The 9,091-nt window shown below is 36.9% G+C and overlaps 2 protein-coding genes across 2 annotated transcripts; both read right to left on the bottom strand.

Moving 5' to 3' along the window:
- Positions 1-122: 122 nt before the first annotated feature.
- Positions 123-3,797, bottom strand: cpa4 (carboxypeptidase A4). The gene is made up of 11 exons (XM_077210620.1): positions 3,658-3,797; positions 3,485-3,566; positions 3,263-3,397; positions 2,987-3,085; positions 2,799-2,900; positions 2,618-2,719; positions 2,427-2,537; positions 1,009-1,099; positions 732-931; positions 444-528; positions 123-356 (listed from the first exon to the last, which is right to left on the bottom strand). The coding sequence occupies exons 1-11, from the start codon at positions 3,720-3,722 to the stop codon at positions 169-171; spliced, it is 1,260 nt and encodes a 419-aa protein (XP_077066735.1). The 5' UTR covers positions 3,723-3,797; the 3' UTR covers positions 123-168.
- A 686-nt stretch (positions 3,798-4,483) lies between these two features.
- On the bottom strand, positions 4,484-8,612 carry cpa2 (carboxypeptidase A2 (pancreatic)). Its single transcript, XM_077210618.1, has 11 exons — positions 8,161-8,612; positions 8,000-8,081; positions 7,761-7,895; positions 7,483-7,581; positions 7,271-7,372; positions 7,064-7,165; positions 6,687-6,806; positions 6,502-6,598; positions 6,214-6,413; positions 6,043-6,127; positions 4,484-4,711 (listed from the first exon to the last, which is right to left on the bottom strand). The coding sequence occupies exons 1-11, from the start codon at positions 8,223-8,225 to the stop codon at positions 4,524-4,526; spliced, it is 1,275 nt and encodes a 424-aa protein (XP_077066733.1). The 5' UTR covers positions 8,226-8,612; the 3' UTR covers positions 4,484-4,523.
- Positions 8,613-9,091: the final 479 nt, after the last annotated feature.

Genomic DNA, 9,091 nt, shown 5'->3' on the forward strand with positions numbered 1-9,091 from the left:
ATATTAATAATAATAATACTACAGGGCAAACTTTGTCACCATATAATGGCAAAACATGTTATGTTGTGATCAACATTTAACTGCATAACCCCATACTTATTCAAAATAACCACTTCAGCAAAGGGTGTGTAGGACTTTTATTTAAGCTTCAACACATTTTCACATTTCTCAATAAGTGTGATCACGAACGTATCCCATAATGTATTTGAGACCAAGCCAGGTCTCCTCTGCAGTGGGAATGATCTGGTTGGCAGGCAGTAGGAAACCGTATAAGCCAGTGTCACGCAACTCAAATGCAAAGGAATATTTGATGCCAATATTGTAGGTCCAATCGATGCTTCCACCACTTGCTGGGTCTGAAATTTAACAGGCCAGTATTCCCAATCAGATAACAGAAGTCTTATCTTGGTATTCAAACAGAGTATAGGCTACAGTCTACTTACAGATAATCTTGCAAATGCTTCCGACTTGGTATCTGGTGTTATAGAGGGAAGTAAGCTCTTTTATCGCAGCGGTGCCTACAGCATGCTAAAATACATAAAAACAATACATTTTGATGATACATGACAACATGAAATGCAGCTCAAAGTGCTTCTCATGTCAAAACTGAGTAAAATAAAAGTAGTTACTTAGTCAATAAAAGAAATATAAAATGATAAATTTATCGGCTGAGATTGTAAGACAAACCAAAGTAGAAAACTGTTTATTGATAAATATATGAATTGGCTTACAAGCTCAGACTGGTCAGGAATGTCTGTGCATGTGTAACCATAGGGATACATTAAGAGTTGGGAGTAAGAGTGGATGGAGATGAAGGATTTAAAGTTGCCGTGGCCCTTGATGAGGTCCACAACATTTTTCACTTCGACCTCAGAGTTAGCAGAGGGACCGTGATAGGAGTCGGAACAGGGATCCTTGCTGGCTCCAGGACCTGGGAGAAAATGTCCATGGTCATATGAGAAAACCATGGTCAACTGTTTCAACAAGAGAGCGTAACTATCTACATACCACCAAAACCAGCATCCCAGTTCCTATTGGGATCAACGCCACGGCAGGAAGAGCCAACGTTCACCGAACGAGTTTTACGCCACATACGGTTCTGAATGTAAAGGCACAAATGTCTTTAGTGATGCTTCTAAAAATATATATTTTTAAAGGTGCTGTAAACCTAAGTTTAAATAGAACTTAAACTTATTCCATAGAGCATTAAACTCCTCAAAAACTACATCTGAACTGTAATATCTTTTTGTATAATACATATGATGAAGATTTGCGTCATGTTTTGGAACCCTACATTAAATGACTTTTGGAACAATAATTAATGCGTCAAAGGACATAGTCACTTGCATTCAAAGACCCTAGAATTTGGTTTATTGTTTGAAACCAACCTATATTCACCTTATTACAGAAAGTATTTCATATTACTTATAAATAAATATTAATAAAAAAATGTATGCTATATAACCAAGGCTGCATTTATTTGATAAATCATTCTAATATGCTGATTTATGCACTAATCTTCAAAAGTTTGGGGTAGTAAAGATTTTATGCAATAATTATAGTAATATTAATACTTTTATTCAGCAAGCATGAATTAAATTGATCAAAAGTGACAGAAAAGCCATTTATAATGTGGAGATAGACATCAAATATTATTTCAAATAAATGCTGTTCATTTGAACTTTTTACTCATTAAAAAATTCTGGGGAAAAAATGTATTACGATAATACATAAAAAATAATTAAGCAGGACAACTGTTTTTAAGATTGATAATAATGAGACATGATTATTGAGCAGCAAATCAGCATTTTAGAATTTCTAAAGAATCATGTGACACTGAAGACTAATGACTGCTGAAAATTCAGCTTTGCAGTACAGGAATAAATTATACTTGAACAAAATATATTAATTAAAAAAAACTTTAATAATATTTTACATGACTTTATTTTGGATTAGCCTTGGATGAGCATAAGATACTCACTTCAAAAGCATTTAAAAAATTGAATAATTCCAAACTTTTAACCGTATACATACTGTTGCAGTTTTTATTAATATTTTGAATTAGCTTTTATTTTTATAAATTAAATATAAATATATTACTATTTAGGTTTAAAAGGTTTTTTAAACTTTATTATTTATGTTAATTTATTTTCATTCTTATCAATATTGTTATGTGCTTTTGTCAGGATTTTTTCAGGCCTCCAAATACATTTCAGAAAACACTAAGCTTGCAAAATTATTAACAAGCATAGAGCCTTTTTAAATTGGCTAGTTTATTGATTGGCTAAAGATTGACCCTTTATTTCTGTTTACAGAGTCTTGGGCTATCACAGAGACAGGTTTGATTGCTCAAGACATCTATATTAGTGCTATCAGTGCAAAATGAATGCACCATCAGCAAGTAAGTTCAACAACAGGTGACTTACATTGGAGTGAGTGAAAGCATATCCATCAGGGTTGGTTACAATCATCAAGTAGATATCCATTTTACCAAGGAGAGAGGTCACAGAGGGATCAACGCCATAGTCTGAAGCAATCTAAAGAAAAAAAGATTAGAACACAAAATTAAAATGAATAGTTTTATGTTACACAGACATTGATTTTTCATTTCACTCACCTTGTTGGCAATCCACACAGCAGAAGCCTGAGTAACCCACTCTCTGGCATGGATTCCTGCATCAACCCAGATCGCTGGTCGACTCACACCACCCGTGCTGAACTGCAATCAGTGTATAAAAAGATATAAAACCTAACACATCTCAGTTCACAATCATATAATTGGTACTCTCAGACTCTACCTTCAGGGCATACATGGGACGGTTCTCATAGGAGCTGCCTATATGCACTTTAGAGATCAGGTTAGGGTGACTTGTCACAAGGGTGTCCATAAAAGCGTAAATCTGAGGTGAATAATAAAAATGTAGACATTTGAAAGCATTACATTGCACTTATGTCATGCATTTGTTTTTGTAGTCTAAGTACTTACAGTGTCCAGGTCATGATAAGCAGCAAAGTTGAAGCTCTTGGTCTTGCGTTCCATGTCTTTATTATTAACCATCTCTGCCTTTTCCCTGTCCAAAAGTTCCTAAAACAAAGTAAAACTTTGGATGTTACTGTTTTATTTGTGGTTATTCTGAAAACACATGTTTACCATGTAAAACTTAAGGTGACAGTTAAAATTCTGCACAGATTGATAATTTCAATTGAATCTTTTTGATCTCTATTTTAAAGTTTGGTTTTAACGTGGCTTCATTGCTAGCACCTGCACATTGTTGATCATGACAGTGAACGGGACTTTGTTTTCCCAAAGGAAGTCTTTGACGGCATTCAGACTGGTGTGAGGCACATGGATGTCAACAGGCCGTTCAGTAGAGAAGCCATGGGCCCAAAAATCCAGCTATAGGGTCACATAATATATATTCATCAATATTTTAGGTGTTTAATTGAAAACTAAAGTATGTCAGCAGCTATACAACTGTCATACCCCTGAATCCACTAACTCTTCCAGCTCCTTCAAAGCTTGTATGTGGTCTTCAGATTCTGCATGGATTCGAAGAACTTGGTCTCTATCAAAAAAGACAGATAGGTTACATTTTGAATAAGAAACGCTGTAATATGGTAATAAGTCATTGGAAAAGAGAAATGATCTGAACTTACCCATTAAAGAGCTCCTCGCAGTGAACTGCCGCCAGGAGCGCAAAGACAGCTAGATAGAGTCTCATGTTCTCTGGGAAGGATCTCTACTGTAGGGCTCTTTCATGAATTGCTGTTCTTATACACTCAGAGACAGATGTTGATTTCTCAGTCATTTCAGTGCTGATGCCAGTTAATATTCAACTAATGTTCTACTCTGCCATCATTGAGTCCTATGCTCATCTAATCTATAACTGTCTGGTTTGGTTTTGCTGCCAAATCAGACATCAGGAGACTACAACATACAGTCAGGATGGTTAAGAACATTATTGGTTATGCCCAACCTCCAAGATCTTTACACTCAGAGACAGATGTTGAGTTCTCAGTAATATCAATGCTGATAGTGTGTAGTGTGTGTCTTTTCCAGATGAACATTGCTGCATATTTCACAGGGATTCTATTTACTAAACAATTTAAAAGGTGTTATATCACAGTTTAAGTTTGTTTACGAGTGCTTTTGAGGAAAAAAATTGTTGCTGGATTTGCTAAATTCATGTCATCGTGTATTAGAAAATATTGCATGTATCGCGACCACAAATGCTCGGGCTTTGACAATTCAAGTTGTTGCAGAAAAAAAGTATAATATGCACTAGATTTTATGTGTGACAATACAGTATATCCAAGGTAGGCCTCTTCATTGCACACTTTTCATTTTCAGGTGGAAAAACTTCTCATCTGGATTCAGAATTGGAGAGTATGGTGGAAACACAATGAATTCTGGGAAGTTGAGGGGTCTGACCCTTATTGATAATGATAATATTTTCAAATGACAAATTTCATATCCAGCATATATCCTCTGGGACCTTTATTGAAGCTTTAGTACATTTCTCTCAATAAGGGTGTTCACAAACATATTGCATAATGTATTTGAGAGCAAGCCACGTTTCCCTTGCAGTGGAAACGATCTGGTCAGCAGGCAGGAGGAATCCGTATTTGCCTGTGTCACGCAACTCAAAAGCAAAGGAATATTTGATGCCACGTTGGTAAGCCCAGTCAACACTTGCACCACTAGCTTGCTCTGAAATAAGACATGCAGGTTAAATTAGTTTCTGAAAATACTGATACCGCTTTTTCTCCAAACTCTTCAGTCTTTTCTAACATGCATCTGGAGACACCACTTAAAGGGATAGTCCACCAAAAAATTTAAATTATCATTATTTACACACCCATGTGTCATTACAACCAGTATGCATTTCTTTCTTCTGCAAAACACAAAAGAAGATATTTTGAACAACGCTGGTGATCAATCAGTTTTGGTTCCCATTTAAATAAATTCCATTGGGAATGGAGGCCGCCTACGAACACAAGAAGGCCAAGTACTCAGAGCTGGCCACTGAGTGCCGAGAGGCTGGCTGGAAGACCACCATCTATCCAGTGGAGGTTGGATGCCGAGGCTACGTGGGGCTGTCAGCCACACGCCTTCTGAGGGACGTAGGAGTGACCGGAGGGAACCTAAAGAAGGCAACCAAAGAGCTAGTGGAGGAGGCCGAGGAGGGGAGCTTTTGGCTCTCGCTGAGGAGGAAAGACAAGAACTGGGGAAAGAACAACTAACCCCGACAACAGCCGCAGAGGGTAACACCTATCGGCTGCAGGGGGTGACAGGGAGATGGCCCTGTCACTGCTCCGCCACCAGGAGACGTTCCAGGATTAAAGGAGCAAAACGTTGGGGAATGGTGGTTCCTGGCTGACGACCCTGCAGCTGACCCATGGGCACCAGAGGAGGTGCAATCAACAGCAATGCCTAGCAGGTGTTCTACCTACCTGTACATTTCACATTGTATGGACAAAAAAATCCAACAGAAGTAAATGGGAACTGAAACCATTTGAATACCAACATTAATAAAAAATATTACTTTGGAGTTGTGAAGAAAGATATGCATACAATTTTGTAACGACATGAAGGTGAGTAAATAAACAGGCCTACATATATTTAAATTTTTGGGTGGACTATCCCTTTAATCTCTCATTTCATATGTCTCATAAAATAATTACTCGTTTTAACATAACAGACCTTAAAAACACTAAATACTTGTAGATTTTAGGGGTGGGAGAAAAATAAATTGATTAATTCAGCTTAATTTTACATAAATTTAAAAAAAACGGCTGTATATAGCGTTTGAATGTATTTGAATGAAAAACGATGAATGAATCATGAATCATAATTATGATGATCATGAATCTTGTCGAATATGGTACCTGAACGCAATTTCTATAAAAAATATTTATTGTAATGACAAAAGTTAAACTATGGTCAAAATCCATGTAATCGAATGTAATCATACTGTGCAATGTAACAACATATGCCATGTCTTAGTAAGTGGTTAAAAAATTGATCCACAATCCACTTACCGATAGTGTGGAAGATACTCCCAACTTTATAAATGGTGCCATGCCAAGAATTGAGGGCTTTGCTTGCCTGTGTGGCCACTTCATGCTAGAATAGACACATAAAAATGTGTCACTGTGAGATCATGTAAAACAAAGAAAACCAAGGTGCTTTATGGATGTAGATTTCCTAACCAGTTCAGGCTGGTCAGGAGCGTTTGTGCCATTAAAGCCATAGGGATACATTAAGAGCTGAGAGTAAGCATGGAGGGTCATGAAGGATTTGATGTTGCCGTGGCTGGTGATAAAGTCTGCAATGTTTTTCACTTCAATCTCGGATTGAGCAGAAGGACCTCGATAGTCTTCCCCGCAGGGGTCATCGCTTGCTCCAGGACCTGGAGAAAATGTAGAGACATTTAAAAAGGCAAAGTTATTTAAATCAGTTTCAACAAAAAATGTCCAAATTGACAGTAAAAAACATACCACTAAATTCAGCATCCCAGTTTCTGTTGAGGTCAACACCAAGGCACTTGGGGTTAGAGGTCACAGACCGGCTCTTACGCCACAAACGATGAATTGGCTGAGGTAATATTAATTAGTAATGTCATTATAAATGCTTCTAAACATGCTTTGTTTATGCTTTTCGTAAACAATGAATGATTGCTTACACGTTCAGTGAGGTGGGAGAAAACATATCCATCAGGATTGGCCACAATCATCAGGAAAATATCCATTTTACTAAGGATACTGGGCACAGGGGCACGGTTTTCCTTAAAGTCTATGGCAATCTGAGAGTCAGAACGATCAGATCAGAATATTAAAACAATATTTTATAGGTTTATTATGTAGACTATTTTTGTCTATCAGATTTTGTTGTATCTGCAAGTTCTAAGCTATTATGGTTTCTTTAGACTATTATAGTAAATTGTTACTCTGTAATTTTTTTTGTCACCACATTGGCCAAACATTCAAACTAAAAACTAAAAATCTTTTGCTTATTTTGAAGTCTTTGCTTATAATGATATAAATGCTGCTATAAACTCACCCTGTCAGCAATCCACACTGCTGAGGCAAGGGAAACCCACTCCCTGGCATGGATTCCAGCATCAATCCAGACTGCAGGCCTTTTCTCTCCACCAGTGCTGAACTGGACACAGTGTAAATATATAACAAATCAAATAAATATACATATAGGCCTACATAAATAAATATCAGTCTGTAATCTGTGTTTATGATGACATAATCTGTTCACCTTCAAGGCATACATAGGACGGTTCTCATAAGTGCTGCCGATCTTCACTTTAGAGATCAGGTCAGGATGACTCGCAACAAGGCTGTCCATAAAACTGTAAATCTGAAGTGAATAAAACTTTTAGACGTTTTGTTTAGGTTTGAAATACATGATATAATGTATAGAAATATGGTTACACAAGCGTTTTTGCTAAAGTCAGCACATGTACTTACAGTCTCTAGGTTGTGATAAGCAGCAAAGTTGAAGCCCTTGGTCTTGTATTTCATCTCTGCGTTCATAACCATCTCTGCTCTCTCCCTGTCCAAAAGTTCCTGAGATACAGTTAAAACTTGTGTATTACAAATACTTTACTGAAAGAAAGAAAGAAATCACAAGACTTCCTTAACTATTGGGATTTATAGGAATGAAATCAATTACTGATTTTCCTCTAAAAATTGTGCAAGACTTTCAATGTAATTTTTTTGATTTTAGATTTTTGTAAATAACTCACCTGCACATTGTTGATCATGACAGTGAAAGTGATGTTGTTTCCCCTGAGGAAGCCTTTAAAGGCAAACAGACTGGTGTGAGGCACACGGATGTCAACAGGCCGTTCAGTAGAGAAGCCATGGGTCCAGAAATCTAGCTATAAGGTCACATAATATATATTTTCATGTCATATTGCATATGTGATCAATTGACGCTAAAATATGTCAGCAGGACATATTTAACCAGTAAAGAATGCCATACCCCCCAATCCACGTTCTTTTCCAGCTCCTTCAAAACCTGAATGTGGTCTTCAGATTCTGCCTGGATTCTGAGAACTTGGTCTCTATCAAGAATAAAAAAGATAATTAGGACATTTTGAACAAGAAACGAGGCTGCATATGGCAATAAGTATCTGAACTTACCCATTAAAGAGCTCCTCGCAGTGAACTGCCGCCAGGAGCGCAAAGACAGCTAGATAGAGTCTCATGTTCTCTGGGAAGGATATCTACTGTAGGGCTCTTTCATGAATTGCTGCTCTTATACACTCAGAGACACATGTTGATTTCTCAGTAATTTCAGTGCTGATGCCAGTTAATATTCTACTAATGTTCTACTCCGCTGTCATTGAGTCCTATGCTCATCTAATCTATAACTGTCTGGTTTGGTTCTGCTGCCAAATTAGACATCAGGAGACTACAACATACAGTCAGGATGGCTAAGAAGATTATTGGTCCCCCCATGCCCAACCTCCAAGATTTTTACACTGCCAGAGTGAGAAAAAGGGCTAAGAAAACCACTTTGGACCCCACACACCCATCCCACATTCAGTCTGAACTGAGCAACGAGCACCAGAACAGGCACAAGAACAGTTTTCCCTCATGCTATATTCAGTACGAACAGTTAAAACTCTCATTTAACTGTAAATCGTCTATTATAACTGTCCATTTGTACATAAAAATCTCAAAATGTTACATCTGTAAAAAAAAAGAAGATATTTCTATCACTTTGCAATATTTCATTATTTAAATTTAGTTTACTTTATATTATTATTTGTTATATTATTTCATCTTTACTGTGTAATTCCTATGGATGTCTGCACTGTCACTTTCCTTCTGCACTGGAAGCTCTACTCACATTAAAATTCACTGTATAATACAAGATACACAGAGTCTTGAGGGTCAGAGTTGCTCAAGTTGAGTTTCAAAATGAGGAATTATATGTGCACCTGTAAAGTGGTGTTCAAATACCAAATCCTAGTCTCTAACTTTTATATTTTGCAGTAGAATTTTGAAAGCTACATTAAATATGATTGATAATAATATTTACAATTAAATGTTATATTAGCCTTTAAGA

Source organism: Siphateles boraxobius, unplaced genomic scaffold (assembly GCF_051911475.1).
Source record: "Siphateles boraxobius isolate OS27281-9 unplaced genomic scaffold, OSU_SipBor_1 65, whole genome shotgun sequence".
Classification (NCBI taxonomy): Eukaryota; Metazoa; Chordata; class Actinopteri; order Cypriniformes; family Leuciscidae; genus Siphateles; species Siphateles boraxobius.

Excerpts from the sequence above, each read along its gene's own strand:
- cpa4 (XM_077210620.1), bottom strand. The coding sequence starts at position 3,722 with ATGAGACTCTATCTAGCTGTCTTTGCGCTCCTGGCGGCAGTTCACTGC. Across the intron at positions 2,538-2,617 it reads CTGTGTGGATTGCCAACAAG|ATTGCTTCAGACTATGGCGT; the intron begins GTGAGTGAAATG and ends TTTTTTCTTTAG. Across the intron at positions 1,100-2,426 it reads ATGCTTTCACTCACTCCAAT|AACCGTATGTGGCGTAAAAC; the intron begins GTAAGTCACCTG and ends CTTTACATTCAG.
- cpa2 (XM_077210618.1), bottom strand. The coding sequence starts at position 8,225 with ATGAGACTCTATCTAGCTGTCTTTGCGCTCCTGGCGGCAGTTCACTGC. Across the intron at positions 6,599-6,686 it reads TCTCCCACCTCACTGAACGT|CCAATTCATCGTTTGTGGCG; the intron begins GTAAGCAATCAT and ends ATATTACCTCAG. Across the intron at positions 6,414-6,501 it reads CTGGGATGCTGAATTTAGTG|GTCCTGGAGCAAGCGATGAC; the intron begins GTATGTTTTTTA and ends CATTTTCTCCAG.